Source organism: Cydia splendana, chromosome 22, assembly GCF_910591565.1.
Source record: "Cydia splendana chromosome 22, ilCydSple1.2, whole genome shotgun sequence".
Classification (NCBI taxonomy): Eukaryota; Metazoa; Arthropoda; class Insecta; order Lepidoptera; family Tortricidae; genus Cydia; species Cydia splendana.
Genome location: NC_085981.1, coordinates 5,207,802 through 5,228,542, shown reverse-complemented (window position 1 = coordinate 5,228,542; position 20,741 = coordinate 5,207,802). Strand labels below are relative to the sequence as shown.

Here is a 20,741-nt window from a genome sequence, read left to right as displayed (position 1 = left end):
ATTACCCAACCCAACACACATAATAAATACAATAATCCTTTTTTTTTCCAGTCGACTTTGTCCTGCCTGAAAAGGGCCAATCACTGGTCGAGGCGTACAACAATTGGCGGCAGAAGGCCGACGGCAAGGTTGGTCTTTATGTTGAACTTATTGTGCATTCAAATCCAGACTTTTGAAATTGGAACATGTGTTTAGTTCGGCTTTCTTTTGTTTTGTTTGTTGACGGTTACGCCATGTTTATTTTTGGAGTTTAGACCTATTGTGTGACACAACTAAATTATTGTTCAGATTCTATTCATTATAACATATTTGTTTTTAATTACTTATAACTTATTGGCGTATACATTAAAGATTTGTTGGAAATTCGTTCGAACGTTCGTATTTGTCATGCTAATTTAGTCAACCTCAATGCTTTTTGTACCGAGACTGACTGACATAGCAAGACAAGTTCGTACGTTTCCGTGAAAAAACGATGGAAAAGAATTATGCACTATATCTGTATACAGCCGTAACGTTGTTAATGGCCCGACGGGGCAGAGCAACTCTCGTTATGGATGTCTTTGTCTAAAACTAGACGATTTTGAAACCAAACCGGCTGAAAAGATGACTCATGGCGCAACGAACTCTATGATATCTTTAAAACCAGGTTTTATCTCAAACTATGGTGCTCTTAGCTAATTCAAATTGCGACGCCATTTGTAAAATGCGTGATGAGTAGAGACCTAAGAATAGAGTCACTGGCTACTATTTTTAAACTACTAACCCCCTTATTCATAAAACTTTATGGGCCTGACTTAGTTAATTTATATTTTATCCCTTTCTTACGAATACAAAAAACAAAATGACAGATAAAGACAAACGATTCATAGCTAATTCAGGCCAGTAACGCGTTTATGAATAACACCATAGAAACTATAACTCACCAAACAAACCTTACCATTCCAGGTGTGCTGCGACTACGGCCTCCACGTCGGCGTGACCTGGTGGTCTCCCTCCGTCCGCAAAGAAATGGAGAAGCTGGTCTCCGAGGACTTCGGCGTCAACTCCTTCAAGATGTTCATGGCGTACAAGGACGCCTGGATGCTGGACGACTATAATCTCATGTGCGCTGTTGAGGCGTGTGCTGAACTCAAGGCTTTGCCCCAGGTACTGTCTACATCAGCTATTTACAAGGACATCCTACCGTGATACGCCTTACTTGCGTGAGCTGGTGGTCCCCCTCCGTCCGCAAAGAGATGGAGAAGCTGGTCTCAGAGGACTTCGGCGTCACTCCTTCAAGATGTTCATGGCGTACAAGGACGCCTGGATGCTGGACGACTATAATCTAATGTGCGCTGTCGAGGCGTGTGCTGAACTCAAGGCTTTGCCCCAGGTATCTTCTATTTATAGTTATTGTAGCTTTATGAGTCCTTACATGGCGACCCTGCTGTCAAACGTTACCTATTGAGGCTATGAAGTTTGCCCCAGGCATCTGTCTTTACTTACGTCACCTGGTGGATGCCTTGCGTCCGCAAGGAGTTGGAGAAGCTGGTCTCCGAGGACTTCGGCGTCAACTGCTTCAAGATGTTCATGTCGTACAAGGACGCCTGGATGCTGGACGACTATAATCTCATGTGCGCTGTCGAGGCATGTGCTGAACTCAAGGCTTTGCCACAGGTATCTTCTATTTATAGTTATTGTAGCTAAAAGTCTTAACATCCCATCCCATATTGGGATACCCTCCTCCAATTGAGAGGAGATTTAAATCTTCTCGAGGCAGAGTTGTAGGGTTGGAGCCGGTATAGCTTTATTTGGCGTTCATGAGCGCATTGTAATATGCCTACTTGAATAAACTATTTTTTATCTTTATCATGGCGACCCTGCCGTCATACGTTGGCTATTTGGCGAACATTATATACAGGTGGTCGCTGACACGAGCAATATGCGTTTATGTTACGGTAAACCGTTAAACACTGAAAGTGGCTAATTGTCATATGACACCTGTAATACATTGCCATATTACACTAGTAATACAAATACAATATGGAACGTAACTTCGTTAGCTAGTTGTAAGACAGAACAGCGACATCTAGCAACAAATTTAGGCAACCATCAAACCTTTATTTACAAATAAATATTCTCTGTATCTTTAGGTATTCAAATAAAAGTAAACAAAATCTAACCTCAAATGGCTTAAGAAGGGTAGATTTAAGCACATATATCATGGCAATGAAATTTTTCAATAAATTACCAGACGCACTTAGAAACGAAGAACTAGACTCTACCTTCTCGTCTAAACACTTGTTTCAAAATGTTAATACCATTACTGAATATTTTGATGACAATTTAACTAATTCTAACTGTAACGATTTGACATTTAACTATTTTTTACTATTTAATTATTATCATTATAATTTTCTAATTTACTATAATAATTTCTTGACGATAATTATAATTACGGTAAATCACCAATGTTTTATCCTCGTGCCGCCCACCATACAAAATTATAGCCAAGGAAATTAGAATCTTGTTGTATTTTCAATTGGGTTCATTTTCATTTGTTCGAAAATTTTACGAGACAAATGAAATGCTAGCTACTTTCTTTTTAATTAAGGTTGACATTCCATCGAAACTGAGTGTACATTCTAATGTACATTGGGCGGCACGAGGCTATGTCTATTACCAATTGATTATTATTATATTTCCACTACAGCTACCAAATACCAATTTAACCATATCTTGTTTTGTATAAATAAACTTTTTAGTTTATAACTAGTTTTTAAGACAGTATTTACGCCCTTGCAGTGTGACCATGTACCAGACCTTATATAACACCTTTATATCCATGTTTTTTCGCATGAAATAATTGTTATTTGTTTTACAAGGGGGCAAAGTTGTTGTTTAACTGCTCGTGCTAATATTGATACCCGAGCAAGCGAAAGATTCCAAAATTGAACCACGAGCATAGCGAGTGGTTCGAAAAATGGAATCTTGAGCGTTGCGAGGGTTTCAAAGCACAAGGGTTAAACAAAATTTGCCCCCGAGTGAAACACAAAATTTTTCACCACACCAACCTGAAGCAAATATTAAATGTAAAATATCAAACAAAATCAAACCAAATCAAATCCAAATGAATGTAATTAAAAATTTATCATCCAAAATCATCATTTAAAAGTCATTTCTACCAGCAAACATAAGAAACCAACTCAAAATTTGCATTTGATTACTTTGCCTCACATGTGAATAAAATGCAACTTTGCTATCAGTTTTTAAAGTGCAAAGTAAGCCTTTCCGAGCTGGTGTGGTGAAAATGAATATTTTGTTTCTTTTTCAGGTGCACGCAGAGAATGGACACATCATAGCTCGCAACACGGAGAAGCTTCTAGCGGCCGGCGTCACCGGCCCAGAGGGGCACGAGCGATCCAGAGATGAAGAGGTTAGGATATTATTCATATTACATCATTTATTTAAGGCTGCTATTTAACTGATCACCAGATTTAGTAAAATTTAATACCAAAAAAATCTATTTTACCACCCTAAAATCATGAATGATCACCAAAATTATAACACCATTTTAATGTGAAATGATTACCAATTTTATTACATTTTACTATCCTTTTAAAGGAAATGACACCAAAATAATCATTATTAACCCAAAAATAGTCAATGATTACCAAATTTCAATCCCCATTTTAATGTGAAATGATAACCAAATTTTTACATCTTGCTATCCTATTAAAGAAAATGACACCAAAATAATCATTGTAAACCCAAAAATAGTAAATGACCACCAAAATTAGAACTCCATTTTAATGTAAAATGATAACCAAATTTTTAAATCTTGCTATCCTATTAAAGCAAATGGCTCCAAAATAATCATTGTAAACGCAAAAATAGTAAATGATCACAAAATTGTAACCACATTTTAATTAAAAATGTGCAATCATTTAATATATCGTTATCCTATTAAATTAATTAATCCACTTCGTCACCTTTTTCTAGTAGCATTTTATTTCTGTAACAGTCGCAGTTCTAACCTAACCTAACCCACTTTTCTAGTAGCATTTTGTTTCTGTAAGGGTCGCAGTTCAAACCTAACCTAACCCACTTTTCTAGTAGCATTTCTTTTCTGCAAGGGTCGCAGTTCAAACCTAACCTAACCCACTTTTCTAGTAGCATTTCGTTTCTGTATGGGTCGCAGTTCAAACCTAACCTAACGCACTTTTCTAGTAGCATTTCTTTTCTGTAAGGGTCGCAGTTCAAACCTAACCTAACCCACTTTTCTAGTAGCGTTTCGTATCTGTATGGGTAGCAATTGAAACTTAACCTAACCTACTTTTCTAGTACCATTTCGTTTCTGTAAGGGTCGCAGTGCTAACCTAACCTAATCCACTTAACTGATAGCAGTTTAACTTACTTTTCTAGTAGCATAACGAAATGCTACTAGAAAAGTAGATTAGGTTAGGTAGGTATGCGGTGCGGGCTACGGGGGGTTGAGCGGGAGGGGCTAGTAATTTTGGCATCAGTTTACTTTATTTGGTAATATGTATAAATTTTTTGGTAATCATAGTGGTTTATTTAGGTGAAAATATCGCATTAATTTGGTCTTCAAGATTTGGTGATCATTAATGATTTTTGGTGATCATTCAATATATTTGGTATTTGAATACAATTTGAAGTGCAGTCGTAATTAAAGTGGTGGTACTTTTGTATTTTTAGGCCTCTTTTTTTTGGTGTTCAGTATTTTTTTTTGGTAAGCATGATTTTTTTATTTAGGGTACCAAAGTATTTTTTGGTGGTCATTATATTTGTAGCCTTTATTTAATATCTATTACTGCTACTTGACATCCCGTTTTAGAACAATACTTACATAAAACCTAAAACTAACAACTAAAATTAAATATAAAATATCTCTCCAAAGCTTCTCTTCTGGAATGGAACCTAGAATGCTGGCGGCGTTGCCCCTTTGAACCGCCAGACTTAGGGCCAGTTGCACCAACCACATTTGACAGACTGATCAACGTCAGCCGGCGCGCCCCGGCGCTTTACTATGAAACTTTCCATACATAAAAATTTTGCGAACTCTTTAACAATACGAACAGTTTGGTGCAACCGACCCTTAATCTTTGAGCCAAGGAGGAGCCCGCCCTGTGATCGCCCGAGACACCTATTAATCTGGCCGACACTTCCTTTATTAACTGTTTGGTGTCGGTCGACCATGGGCCCAGTGTTTCAATGGCGAGCGCCGCAAAATCGTATTGGTCCGTTAGGAACGCATATTATATTACCTAAATCCTTACACCTCTTATTATTTTTTTATAGTTGCAAGCTACGTAGCCTTTTAAAGCTTAATTTCATAGAACAACTCGAGACAGGGATTACCTACGCTGGCGCCATCTATGCAAACCTTAGACATATACAATATACTGGGCAGATGGAATACCAACCTATATTATACCAGGCGTGGCTCACTCCGCGATTTCGTCGCTTTGCTACCGGTAGCTAAAAGTACATCCGTTCCACACCAATTTTGGTGGCTAGACATAAGCGCGTGGCGCTGTCGCCACCTAGCGGCCGTATCTGTCCTGATCGTAAATCGTAACAGACGCGTTTTGTTAGAGAGTGAGTCTTCTGTACTATTATTTATTCTGTGATTATACATCATATTTTTAGCTAATTTCTGAAGACGTCAGAAAAGACATCCATTCAAAAATTGCTATTTAATATTTGAGAGAGCAGTCATAATAGAAAATATGACTGTAACTATTCCAAGTTGTACTGGAAAGTATGTGCTGTATGGAACAAAACTCCGTTAGCTAGTTGCGCGTCGGTACAACGACATCTATTGGGCTATAATGACAACTCGAGTTAGCAGTACAAGTAGCCAGAGTAGTAATGCGGTCTGATGGCTTAGGGTGGTATTCCACCTGGCCAATTGCTGGGTCCATTGTGTATTTGTGTCTCACATTTTGCTTAATGAAAGAGTGAGACGCAATGACATTGGACCAAGAAATTAGACAGGTGGAATACCCTTAACCAAGATGACAATCGGTGATAGAAAACTCCAATTGTAACTTAAATAATAAACAGAGTTTATACTTTTGCATTTATACAATACAATACGATAGCCACCCGCCCCAGTTTCACACGGGTAACGCGGTGGCCACGACATTGCGCGACTGGCTTCGGCTAAGGCGACAACCATAGGTTGGAGCGAGACACAGCGACCTTTCGTTCCCACGTATTGTGACAACCTTTAGCCGAAGCCAGTCGCGCAATGTCGTGGCCAGGCCGTAAACCATAACAAATTATACACCTAAACCTTCCTCAAGAATCACTATTGATAGCTGTAAATCGCATTTAAATCCGTTTAGGGCTTGTGCACAAATCACGTGAGGTTCGGTAGGGGGAGGGGGGGTCACGAAAAAAATCACGATAGATCACGTTGGGGGAGGGGGGGTATAAGGAAATCTCGCGTGTATTTTTCTACAGTGAACGGAACTAAGAAATAAAACCTACCACATAAGTAGATACTTTTTCTCGGTTTCGTTAAACATAAATCTTCACTCTGCACTTCAAAATAGCGAGTCTATTTAACGAAAATAGAAAAATAAACAAGATTTTCTATATACAATACTATTTATCTTAAAATAGGGTATTATACTGTATTTAAAATAAATTATTTTACACAATGCATGAAATAAAGCACCAGATAATTATTAGAAAAACACAGATAGGAGTTATTTTTAAACACAGGTTCTATTTAATGAATCGGATAGAAGTATAAAAAGTAGGCTTGACCGTGACGTCGCGATGTAATGTTTCATATAAATTCCATATTAGAAAATCGTTTTGACAGCTCTAAAAAAGTAACTGATTTGACTAGTAGGAAAATACCCTATTAGGTCGAATGAAAAAAATTCAAAAAAATACACGTGAGGATGTGTGAGGGTGGAGGGGTAGCCAAAAACCTCACCAAATATCACCAAGGGGGAGGGAGGGGTCAAAAAGTAGCCGAAAACACCTCGCGTGATTTGTGCACAACCCCTTAGCAGTTCTTCTACTGAAGAACTGCTAATAATAAACGGATGATAATAATAAACGGATATACTTATCGCGAACATATAATCATATAGATCAGCAGTTGGCAACCTTTTAGCAGCCAAGGGCCACATAGTAGCTACCGAAGTTGACGCGGGCCGCACTTTGTTTATATTTATGACTTTATCAGACATTGTCGTTTGTCAATATTATGCATGCGGCCCGCGGACCTCTCACTTGCGGCCCGCGAGCCTCTCTGGCTATTTTGTATGTAATATTATTAGCTAAAAATGTGATGTATAATATAGGTTGGTATTCCATCTGCCCAGTATATTGGCCTAACTATAAACTCTGAAGAATATATTACCCTAATCCGTAATCGAGTCTTTAGAATTCCTACGCCCATCGTACTCGTAAAAACCACATTAGCGAGGCGTTTTCCTAACTTCCTGCATCCGTATATTTACAATTCAGTATTAAAGGCATGCAACATAGGGGCTGTCCATAAATTACGTCATCGATTTTTGACGATTTTTGACCGACTCTCGATGGATCGGCTCGTAGCACGTGACTTTAGATGCGTGACAGTACACAGACCAGCGTCCACACTGGCCCCGGCTAGTACATCGTAACTCCATACATTGTCCTGCCGTTTATTCTGTGTTCAGTAGTTTCTTCCAGTGTTCGGAATGGATTGAATCGTAGCTGTAACTTGTGACAATTATTCGCGTAACAAAAAGACGTCCACATTAATGGTACTGACACGTGTTTCTTATACGGTCACGGGATAATGTTCGGTAAATTGTCACAAGTGTGGACCCACCTAAAGGGAAGTTCTCTGTGTTATGCGGGAAGATGACGTCGAGTGGCAAAATGAAAAACATTAACATTTATATGTCAATTTGCATACTAAAAATGACAGATAGTCCTGCCTGAGGCGCGTAAAAAGCGTAAACATAATCAACCACCATCGTCTACGACGAACTTTCTTTTTTTGTATTCAATATCTTTTTAAATATCGAACTTAAGCAAAAAGACACAGCGCGGCCGCTGTAATTATTTCGACGTCTGCCATTGCCGAAAGTTGAAAGCGAAGTGAGTGGTAGGGCAGTATGTAAACACACACTCCTCTCGATCCTGCTGCAGCAGTATTTAGGGCATTATTGCCGGCAGGATGAGGGGCAGCGGCAGGGGCTGAATGTAAATGAGGCATTACACATTTTGCATAATGGGAGAGTGAGACGCAATAACATTGGACTAAAAAGGAAGGGAACCCAACTGTCCGGCTCCGATTTGATTTATTTTGATATATGTTATAGAGTAGTCTAAAATAACAGACACGTATTTTTTTAGCTGCTCAATCTCAACCTTATTGGAGGAATTGGCCTCCAAAGTACTGAAAAGTGACAAAACCCTCTAATTTCTGTAGAGAGTTTTGTTCAAGCAAATTGCTTTTCAGTACTTTGGAGGCCAGAATAAGGTTGATATTGAGCAGCTAAAAAAAATTCGTGTCTGTTATTTTAGACTACCTACTCTATAACATATATAAAAATAAATCAAATCGGAGCCGGACAGTTGGGTGCCCTTCCTTGTAAGATAAGGAACAGGTGGAATACCACCGTAATAGACGAGTCCTTATAGGGAGCGTACATGAACTGTAGACACAGACAAAACATCCTCCAGACTGAGCATAGTCGCGCTACCCCCTCTGCCACGCATACGGTAATTTTACTCCATGTTCGAGTCGAAAGTGTCTTTGTGTGACGTCCGTGTCTTTGAACGGACCAATCACGGCACGGGACTTCGCTCACCTCGTCCCGCGCACCCCCGCATTTTTGGCATCATAATCATAATCATTTATTCGATGCAATCCATGGTGTTTATACAGGTGTTTAAGTTTAATTCGGTACAGCATGGGCCCTACAAGGGCGTGGCAACATATTATACGTAAAAAAAGTAAGATATTTAAACATTCATACATTATATAACTATCTATAATTTGTCAAGCTATTTCCGTCAGTAGAGAAGAGCGGTAAATTTAAAAAAAATGTTCGCATCCCAAAAAAGGTTTAAATTTCTTGCCTTTTTCTACTGACAAACTTGTTTGACTGTCTTATATTTATTATTTTGGGTAATTAAACTAATGCCTCAAGGGCCTATTTTAGATTTAAGCTAGTTATTAATTTCGTTTAGTAGTACCACTGTATATATATTGTATGTAAATAAATGATTTAAAAAAGAAATTAAACTAATTAAATAGGTCACAATATGCTATGGTCCATGTTATTACACATGACATCATCGGTTGCATGAAATAATTGCTCTAAACTCGGTCTAGAGGATTCCTAATAGTCTATATTTTTTTTCTCTATGTCTATGACTGTAGATGGCAGCACACAAGCCTCCTATTCATTGGCGTGAAGCATTATGTCAAGTTTCCATTTATAGGGTTCCGTACCCAAAGGGTAAAACGGGACCCTATTACTAAGATTCCGCTGTCCGTCTGTCCGCGTCCGTCCGTCTGGCTGTCTGTCACCATCTCATGAACCGTGATAGCTAGTTGTATTCTCCTACTAGTCAAATCAGTTTCTGTTTTAGAACTGTCAAAACGATTTGCTAATATGGAATTCATATGAAACATTACACAACGACGTCACGGTCAACTCACATACTTTTTATATTTATATCCGATTTATTAAATAGAACTTGTGTTTCAAAATAACTGCTGTCTATGTTATTCTAATAATTATCTGGTGCTTTATTTCATGCATGGTGTGAAACAATTTATTTTAAATACAGTTAAATACCCTATTTCTATTGCCGCTATAATATAACAACAAATACTAAAAACAGAATATAATAACATACAACAAACGTGAATTTTTTTGCTGGTTTTTATACGTAATGGTACGGAACCCTTCGTGCACGAGTCCGATTCGCACTTGGCCGGTTTTTAGATTTAAGCCACTAGATGGCAGACCCTACTATGCGAAATAGAGGGAGAGTGAAGTGTAGGGGGCAGCACCTGCTTAGAAGCGTGAATTGTTTTCGCTTTCGATTCAGAGGGGCTACCGCGAAAACCGAAATTCGCAAATTGCGGGGATCTTTCTCTTTTACTCCAATGAAGGCGGAATTAGAGTGACAGAGAAAAATGCCCGCAATTTGCGAACTTCGATTTTCGCGGTTAAATATAGCCCAGGTCACGAGATGGCACGGTCTCTCTGGCATACAACTGAACATTATTTCGGCATAACTATCGCAACGTGGTAATAGGGAATATTACCCAAAACTCTGCGTAGGGGGCGCCACTACCACTTTCCATCACAATCTGGGGGTCTACCGCGAAACAAGAAAACGAAATTTCGTTATCTTACCTCTCTATCACTCTTGCATATGCGAGCGATAAAGAGGCAGATAACTAAATTTCGATTTTCGCTTTTCCCGGTAGGCCCTTGTTAACAACCCGCCTTGATGCAAGTCATATTTTATTGTCTGTGAAAATTTGTCAAAAAACAGTTTAAGGCACACAATGTATAAGTTACTCTATGGTTTACCGACTAGCTAGCTTAGTGCTGCACTCTGGCGGCAGAACATTGCAGTAATAGCCCCTATTTTGAAAAAGTAATTACTTGAAATTCACAAGAACCCATTCTTGACACAATACACCGGAATTTTGAAGCTGATCGAACTGAAAATCCGTTTAGCAGTTCTTCAGTACCTTTATCGCGAACATATAATCATATAGATATTATAGATAGAAGTAGATGTTATCATTTATTTCATTCTTATTGTGATGTTGATATATTTTTTGTTTCAGGTGGAAGGGGAGGCGGTCAATCGCGCCTGCGTTATCGCCAACCAGGTAATTAATAACTATTAAATTAAAATGTTTAAATAACTCTCTCTCTCTCTACGCTGTATGCCAAAAAATCAAATTCATGCCAAAAATGCCTTACATAATTTTGGAATAGAGTTACTACTACTAGAGTTACTCTTTAAACTGCTGGATCGATTTCTATCATTCTTTGTCCAATGTCAGTGTGACTCACTCTCTCATTAAGCAAAATGTGAGACAAAATACACATTGGACAAAGAAATTGGACAGATGGAAAACCACCTTGATTGTAAGGAAATTCGCTTTCACGTAAACAATCCGCATTGAAATCGATCCATCCGTTGGAGAGCTACGATGCAGACAGACAGACATTGGCGTAAAAGAGGCGTATTCGGCGGAATTTGAATATTTACCATTTCCTAATTGAGGAAATTGCAAAAAATATGTACGTAGTTAAGCGCAGTTAAGGAAAATTAACTATGTAAATTGTATTGTATTTATTGTACTTAATTCGTACACATATAAGTCTATAGCATACGCTAACACACTTTCATGCATCTAACTTAAATAGAAATGGCTTAACTGTCATAACACAATGGAATCAATTAAGTTTAGACTAATTACAGGTGCTTAACTATGTACACATTTTTTGCAATTCACTCTATAATGCCAGAAAAGGGACGTGTGACCCCATCCAATATCAATCTTCAGACATTCCGAAACGGTTAACGATGAGGCGCTAATTTAACTACTATAGCCGGTCAAACAACTTTGTCAGTAGAAAAAGGCGCGAAATTCAAATTATCTATGGGACGATAACCCGTGCCTACATTATTTAAATTTGCCGTTTCTACTGACGGAAATGGCTTGACAGACTATAATTACTATTTTTTCTGCCTTAGAAGCTAAACATTTAAAATTGACAAAGCGCAAAGTGGACGCGTTCAGATTATTGATAAGGCCGTGTCGTACGGTTGCGATCGTGGCCCACAAATGGTCTCGCCGGAAGACCAGCGCTGACTTTCGGGCTAGCATTATGCTGAGGCGAGACCATTTCGTGGTAAACTATATACTTTTCACACCTCCTATTCAGAAAACAGCTTTTTCTTCCCTGCTAGGAGGGATCAAATTGGCACTTTTCCTCCCTGCTAGGAGGGATCAAAGTGGCACTTTTCTTTTTACACTTTTTTGCACATTATTTTTTATCTGTATAAGCATCAGATTGTGTCAACACTAAATTTTTTTTATTTTCCTCATAGTTGATGTGAAAAGCAGTATGTGTCACACGGTATCAAAATTATTTTGTCTTGGGCGTTAACACTTGAAGAATCCATCGCTTCATTCAGAATTCAATGTACGCCCTTGACGGAATATCAATTTGATCCCTTGTAACACAAACTACTATTATGCTTTAAATATACTTTTCACTTCTCATGCTCAAAAAGTGCACCTTTATGTCGTGCGTAGACGACATAAAATCGCATTTTATGATCTAGAGCATAAAGTAAAATCATCTATTACGACCCTTATTGACTTAGCAATAAAGTCCAAATTCTGCCATACAAACTGCCAGCCCTGCCGGCGCGCCCCCGACCGGCGCTCTCCCGATCGGCGTGCCCCGCGCCTCCGACCGGCCCAAGAACAATTTTCTTTAGTCTTGAATAAATACGTTAAAATAACCTAAAATATTTGATTTTTTGTATATTTTCCTCGCAATCGAAGTGAAAAGCAGAGTGTACAACAAGGGCATACATGTCCATTTTTACCCTCATCTACTATTTTAAAATTGCTTCGGGTAAAAATAGGTCACTTTATGCCCTTGTTGTACAATCTACTATTTTGTAATACGTTTGTATGAAATGTAGTTTTAGTTTGCCATGAATAAATGAAATTCTTATCCTTGACAGGCCAACTCGCCGCTATACATCGTGCACATGATGTCTAAAAGCGCTGTAAGAGCGCTACAGCAGGCCCGCGCTCGCCAGCGCCAGCCTTTGTACGGAGAGACCCTGGCGGCCACCGTCGGCACTGACGGTGAGTCTTTTAACTAGTTCCACAGAATTAATAATAGTACTAGGTACAGAAGACTCACTCTCTAACAAAACGCGTCTGTTACGATCAGGACAGATATGGCCGCTAGGTGGCGACAGCGCCACGCGCGGCTTATGGCTAGCCACCAAAATTGGTGTGGAACGGATGTACTTTTAGCTACCTGTTGTAAAGCGACGAAATCGCGGAGTGAGCCACGCCTGCTAGTTCTGCGTCTTCTTTGTTATAAGAAAAACAAGAACGATCAAGCGAAAGATTCGAAATGATCGAGCAACTGATATTGATTTGTATTCTTTCCAGAGAAAATACATAACAGTGTTTAAAACGTCCAATCATTTTGGAACCCTGAAACAAATTCGAATTAGTTAAATGATTGATATTTACTATCAATTTAATTTATTGGATATACCTTATTTATTCATACATTATTGCACAATTAGAGAATTATCATAAATCTAATCCTAAATTAGCTTGGGGCATTGTTCCCAGGACACTGGCCGCGTTCCCTCTCTGCACAGTGAGGCTGAGTATTTGTGCAAAAAATGCGCCAGCTCGTAGGTCGCCAGACACCCAGACTAGTTTGGTAGAAATTTCTTTAATTTAATCATATGTACTTGTGAAAAGAATACAGTATGTACATAAATTGTCATCTAGTTTTTGAAAAGTTGGTTTGTGTTAGGTTTGACGTTATTGTATTTTAAATCTTTATGTAGTCACAAATATCATGCTTAGAGTAGTAGGGCAGAGTAGGTGTTCATGGGTCTGCCCTTGTCTTTGGGTAACTGGGTATTTATTGTTTAATGTCGAGATTACCATTTGTATACCAATCAGTAGTGGGCGCACAGATCATTTACATTTTTGCTGTGAACTAAAATCATCACTACATGGCGACCCTGCCAGGCTAGTATGGTTCTATGTATAGCTACATATAATATCTTATAGTTCGGTTTTTTTAGCATTAGAAAAAAGGTAAACAATCTTGATGTGTCTTTTAATTGAAAAACACGTTTTAAAAATACATACGTCATGTATATGTAACAATTATGAATCTAATACGATCATTTATATTCTTCTGCTTTAATAAGTAATAGATACTGATTTTTAAAAAGCGATTTTCAATTAAAAGACATATCAAGATCGCTTACCTTCTTTCTAATGCTAAAAAAACGAACTATAGTAAGTTTGAATAAGCATTAAACAAGCGTCATGTTGCAGGATCGCACTACCGCAACGCGTGCTTCCGGCACGCCGCCGCGCACGTGCTGTCCCCCCCGCTGCGCGCCGACCCCTCCACCCCGCAGGCCATCGTGGAGGCCCTCGCCGAGTCAGTATCAGAATAACAACACTTTATTCCATTACTACTATACGCATTACTTTATAGTTAATAGAGTTAGACCCAATGATTTATTAGAACTCAAGATATGTTATAGGCGTTCCAAAATTGAAGCGCTTACCTTGTGACAAATTGTACAAGTTGCCTTTAGTCGCACCTGGGCAAGCGAGAAATGTGCACGTGCTAACGAGCTCCCGCTCACCGCAAGAGAAAGGGACACGTTCATGTTTAACAACGAGTATGACGAAGATGAATGGAATGCGAAAATTAATCAAAAATAACAGTTTTCTTCGTAGGTATAGAAATAAATACGGAAGTATTTTTGTACTTCTTATGTATGAGTATAACCTATCTAGGTACCTGTTAATATAATATCATTGGTTAGACCAAGAAAAGTCTGCAGTGGCTTTGATAGCCCACGCAGGGCAAGTGTTATTTATACGTCATAATTTCACAGAAGTTTGACGTTTTAAATAACACTAGCACTGCGTAGGGTAACAAACTCGCTGAAGACTTTTCTTGGTGTAACTCTAGATTTATTTGACGTCTCCTTAATTGTGAAGCGTTGGTGGCCTTGCGGTAAGAGCGTGCGACTTTCAATCCGGAGGTCGCGGGTTCAAACCTCGGCTCGTATCAATGAGTTTGCCGGAACTTATATGTACCAAATATCATTTGATATTTACCAGTCGCTTTTCGGTGAAGGAAAACATCATGAGGAAACCGGAGTAATCCCAACAAGGCCTAGTTTCCCCTCTGAGTTGTAAGGTCAGATGGCAGTCGCTTTCGTAAAAACTAATGCCAACGCCAATTCTCCGGATTAGTTGCCAAGTGGACCCCAGGCTCCTATGAGCCGTGGCAAAAAGCCGGGATAACGCGAGGAAGATGTCTCCTTCATAGGGGGTATTACTGCAATGTTCTGCCGCCAGAGTGCAGCACTACCTCCTCTAGTAAACCATAGAGTAACTTATACATACTGTGCCTTAAACTGTCTTTTGACAAAAAAATTCACAGACAATGAAATATGACATTGATGCATCAAGACGGTTTGTTAACAAGGGCCTACCGGGAAACGCGAAAATCGACATTTAGTTATCTGCCTCTTTATCGCGCGAATATGCAAGAGTGACAGAGAGGTTAGATCAACGAAATTTCGATTTTCTTGTTTCGCGGCAGACCCCCAGATTGTGACGGCTTGGTAGTGGCGCTTCCTACGCAGAGTTTCGCGTAATATTCCCTATTGTCACAGAATAAGTAATAGTATTATCATACAGAACGGCCACGCACCGCCCCGCCCCGACTCGCATTACCTCGCCCCGCGACTGGCCGCGACATGAATCTGGCGGACTTCTGGCGTCCTCTCAGTAAAGCGACTTACCTACACATACACAATGACGCGTGTACAGACGTGCCGCGCACACATATAAACGCAAATGATTTTTGATGTATGGCGTGTCCGCCTTGTGCTATTGTTACAATAAAATTCCACTATATTTCCCAGTGACCACCTCCAGCTGATCGGCAGCGATAACTGCACCTTCCACGACAAGGACAAGGAGTTGGGCAAGGGCAACTTCGCCAAGATCCCCAACGGGGTCAATGGGGTCGAGGACCGCATGGCCATACTGTGGCAGAAGGCTGTCAATACTGGTAACAAAATAAAACAATGAAATATACTTGGTCAAGCAAATCTTGTCAGTAGCAAAAGGCGGAAAATTTCGCGGGTGAGCAACAGTGTTTTAAATAATTCCAAAATCGCGTGTCATCTGTGTTTTATCTATGGAATGTGGATCGGGCATTACAGCCATCTTGTTTGTTTACATTCTGAATTGTTGCGATTTCAAGAGAAATAAGTGCTGTCACCATTAAATACCAATATATTAAATAAGATTGTGCATGAACTTAAGCAAAGTCAAGGTGCCTACAATGTACAATCACGCTCGTTGATCGTCAATATTTGTAAAATTTGAGGTTATGATAATTACATGTTTTGGTTCCATGTACATTGCTGCTTTTCTTAGCGCAATACTGCTCTTTGAGTGTTGCCCTACTTCACTTTGCTGTACATTGCTACTGTCATACTTTGCTACACAGACTATATTCTCTTGGTTAATCTCTCATTTCCATTTTGATATAATTCCAAATTTTCTGTAATGTTGCATAATCAGTTTCTCAAACCGTTTTTTATTAAATCTTCCAGGCATAATGGACCCGTGCCGCTTCGTAGCCGTAACCAGTTCCACGGCGGCCAAAATCTTCAACTTGTGGCCGGCCAAGGGCCGAGTGGCCGTGAATAGTGACGCGGACGTTGTCGTGTGGGACCCGCGTCTCGAGAGGACTATTACAGCCGCGGCGCACAAACATGCCATCGACTTTAATATATTCGAGGTAAGGTTCAATTTGGCTTGGCGGCCCATGAGGGGAATAGTAGTTGAAATCTGTATAAGGGTGGTATTCCATCTGTCCAATGGCATTGCGTTTCACTCTCTCATTAAGCAAAATGTGAGACAAAATGCACATTGGACAAAGAAATTGGACAGGTGGAATTCCACCCTAAGATATTGTTTAACAAAATCTTCTCTTTAATAATTGTGTGAATAAATTTCAGGGCCAGCACGTGGTGGGCAGCCCGCAGTACGTGATCGTGAACGGGCGAGTGTGTTTGGACGACGGCCAGCTCAGGGTCGTTGAAGGTAAGATTTAGTAGTTCACGGCTTGAGAAATAGGCCGTTTAACCCTGTGAGATCCGAGGACGGGTTATCGCGTCGGCCGAAAAGTTACCTCTAAATGGTCGCACGTTAGTTTTGAATGGATATCGCTCTTATTTCCCAAGTGCTACGCAAAGTCCGTTGGTAGTGGAATGTCAATCCGGAAACATTTTGTTAGCGGAAATATAAATCTATTTTACTCCAGTCCGCTCTGTTCGTTACCTCGAACTCCGTTCATTACCTTTTTAGTGGGATTGACGACTGACGGTTCTACCTAAACGGTTTTTTATAAACTTTGTTTTATATTTCAGGTCACGGCAAGTTCTTGAAGACCCTCGTGAACTCCCCGTACGTGTACGGCGGGGAAGAAGAAGTCGACTCCGCGCCCGCGCAGCCGCTGCACATCGACGTGGCTCCTAGACACGTCAACGTCACCAACGGGACACCCACACCCGGTAAATCCTTTATTTTAATGGTTTTTATTAGCTTATAAGTGTCCCACTGCTCGGCAAAGGCCTCCCCTCTTTCCTGCCATTTGGTCCTATACGATGCACGCTCCCGCCACTCTTTACAAAATGTGTCAAGGTCGTCCCGCCATCTCCGTTTTGGTCTTCCTCTGCCCCGAGATCCATCCTGTGGGACCCACTAGTTTGGTCCAGCGCTTCGGGTGCATTCGACAGAGATTAATATTATACGAAAATAAATTATAACACCGAAGACTAAGCGCATAGGAAACTTCCACCACACTTCCACTTCTTTCTGTCCAAAAATGTTTGGAGCACACACGTAGCAATGGTTTCACAGTAAACATTTCAGCGTTAAACAAAAACCGGACAGTCCGGACCAGACCGGAGGAATGCGAGTCTGACTCGCCCACCGAGGGTTCCGTACTTTTTAGTATTTGTTGTTATAACAACCCCCGTCGCTATAGCGGCAACATAAATACATCATCTGTGAAAATTTCAACTGTCTAGCTATCACGGTTCATGCGATACAGTCTGGTGACAGACAGGCGGACAGTGGAGTCTTAGTCTTCAAAATGTATAATGATTTATTTATTTACAGAGGCACTGAACAAGCATTTGGAGGGGTTGTCGGTGACGTCATCCGGCTGCAGCACGCCGACCGGACGAAAGATGCGCGAGACCGGACAGAGGAATCTGCAGAGCTCCTCCTTCTCCATAAGCAGTAAGTTACCCTTTACATGGGTAATCTTAATCTTCTTCTTCCTTGCGTTATCCCGGCATTTTGCCACGGCTCATGGGAGCCTGGGGTTCGCTTGACAACTAATACCAAGAATTGGCGTAGGCACTAGTTTTTACGAAAGCGACTGCCATCTGACCTTCTAACCCAGAGGGGATACTAGGCCTTATCGGGATTAGTCCGGTTACCTCACGATGTTTTCCTTCACCGAAAAGCAACTGGTAAATATCGTACATAAGTTCCGAAAAACTCATTGGTACGAGCCGGGGTTTGAACCTGAGCCCTCCGGATTGAAAGTCGGACGCTCTTACCGCTAGGCCACCAGCGCTTTTTGCCCTTTACCCATATGGTGGAAAGATTCGCTAGCTATGGGTGAGGTCTTGGTGGCCCAGTTGGCAGAGCGCTGGAGTATCGATCCCGGCCGTTTTAACTTTGGCGCATAGATTGACGAATCAAGCAACATAAAAACTAGTTTGATGTATTCAAAAGGTACTTAAACTTAAATACACAATACAGTACCTACGTAGCGGCCCCCTTTTTTAAATACCTGTCGTTAAATTTAAATAATCACGTTGATGGGCTCTTAAACTGTTATTTGAAAACAGACAATAAGATATGACATTGATGCATCAAGGCGGTCTGTTAACAAGGGCCTACCGGAAACGCTAAATCAAAATTTAGTTATCTGCCTCTTTATCGCTCGAACATGCAAGAATGATAGGTTAGATAACGAAATTTCGATGTTCTTGTTTCGCGGTAGACCCCCAGATTGTGATGGATTGTGGTTGTAGCGCCCCCTACGCAGAGTTTCGCGTAATATTCCCTATTACATTATTTTAAGATCAAATAGTTCTGTCAGTTATGGTGGTATTCCACTTGTCCAATTTCTTTGTCCAATGTCATTGCGTCTCACTCTCTCATTAAGCAAAATGTGAGAGAAAATGCCACCTTAAGATATTTAAATTGATAAGTTTAGTAACATGTACCTTTGTTCATTGCAGAGGAGGTCGAAGGGCTGGACACGAAGACTTCAGTCCGCGTGCGGAACCCTCCCGGCGGCAAGTCCTCGGGACTGTGGTAGAGGACCATAGGGTCCACGGGTCAAACACATGGGTAACTCAAGGAAGCTTGTGGAAAAACTTCGTTAACACTTTTATTGCTTGAGAAAGGGTTAAAATTCGTATGGGTCTCAACGGTAGCATGATTGATGCAAATTCATGCTGGAGAGTAATTTGAAATTACTAATATCTGGTTGTGAAATATATAATGTAGTTTAACTTTTACTAGCATCAGCGTTGTGAGTTATTATTCGAAACAAGAAATATCTGTGTATGACCGACCAAATGATTTTGATTTGATTAATTTTGAACAAAATGTAAAATTACTTTCAAAACATTGTTACCATCAAACCTAGGAACATCGAATAGATTAAACAATACTGTTATTGAGTTTTTCCACAAGCTATGCAAGTACCCTCAGTGTATATTTCTCTATTTCTATTTTTGTGAATAATTGCATAAACAAATGGAAAACTTGTAGTACTGTACTTGAGCTCTGTGTAGGTATCATATGAGATCAAATACACACTCGAAATCTCTTCATACACTTATACAAATTGTGTATAAATATGAAACTGATACTACCTATAAATCAATGATAAGGGCGGTATTCCCACCTATCCAATTTATTTGTCCAATGTGTATTGCGTCTCACATTTTGCACAGCACAGTGAGACGCAATGACATTGGACAAAAGAATTGGACAGATTGTATACCGCCCTAAGAGAGACTGAGATAGGAATAGAGAAGTGAACACTGCACTTAAGAACCAATCTCGATGTAAGTCACAACCCAAAGCTTAGTAAGGATGGATGTTAGGCTAGCGGTAGTTAAGTGTAGCATGACAGATGTTTAACGCAATATTTATACGTTTATACATAGCTTGTAATGGATGTCATAGCTTTATTTATTGAGGTAATAAATAAAACTGTTTAAACTTTTTCAGTGCCATTCAAATATATGACATAAATTCGTTATTTCCATCATTTATCAAAGAATTATAGAAGTATAGAAGAGTTGTATTGAATTCTAAAAATAATCGTGTCAAGTTTGTCAGCTAAAGTGGATCGTATTGTACGATAGTGAAACACTAGTTTTGACCAGTTACCGAATAATGTACAGAGCCGTACAGCGATATTTAAGTACATGAGACGTCAAACTAGAAACACTATTTTTTGACTTCACTTCTCATCTACTGTTAATAACACTTTTTGATATTATTAAACATTTATTTATACATGTCCATGAAAGAAAATGGAATCTTCCAGTGCATTTTTATTTCTGATTAGTTAATTGAAAAAAAAAGTCACAAGCGGATTAAATTGTGACTTGAGAACGACTTGCTTATGTCAACTCACAATCGTAATGAGTACTAAAACCTACTAAAACATAATAAGGCAGACATCTATTACAACTATTTTGACAGTTAACATAGACTGATTTATAAATTATAACCCGACTAGATGGATATTCATTGTTTTGTATCGAAAAGTATTTAACAATAGGTACATTAATACCCGCCAATGTGACAATGGTAT

At 39.7% G+C, this 20,741-nt stretch overlaps 1 protein-coding gene across 2 annotated transcripts in view; it reads left to right on the top strand.

The window, feature by feature from the left end:
* LOC134801466 (dihydropyrimidinase 1) overlaps positions 1–20,109 on the top strand; it is an 81,008-nt gene extending 60,899 nt beyond the window's left edge. For both annotated transcript variants that reach the window (XM_063774066.1, XM_063774065.1), the window contains exons 4-15: positions 52–128; positions 946–1,146; positions 3,314–3,415; positions 10,838–10,882; positions 12,763–12,889; positions 14,120–14,228; positions 15,736–15,884; positions 16,435–16,622; positions 16,843–16,927; positions 17,254–17,397; positions 18,008–18,130; positions 19,147–20,109. In XM_063774066.1, coding sequence (XP_063630136.1) covers positions 52–128; positions 946–1,146; positions 3,314–3,415; positions 10,838–10,882; positions 12,763–12,889; positions 14,120–14,228; positions 15,736–15,884; positions 16,435–16,622; positions 16,843–16,927; positions 17,254–17,397; positions 18,008–18,130; positions 19,147–19,226 — 1,430 coding nt within the window. In that variant the 3' untranslated portion in view covers positions 19,227–20,109. The remainder of the gene's footprint in view (positions 1–51; positions 129–945; positions 1,147–3,313; positions 3,416–10,837; positions 10,883–12,762; positions 12,890–14,119; positions 14,229–15,735; positions 15,885–16,434; positions 16,623–16,842; positions 16,928–17,253; positions 17,398–18,007; positions 18,131–19,146) is intronic.
* The last annotated feature ends 632 nt before the right edge of the window (positions 20,110–20,741 follow it).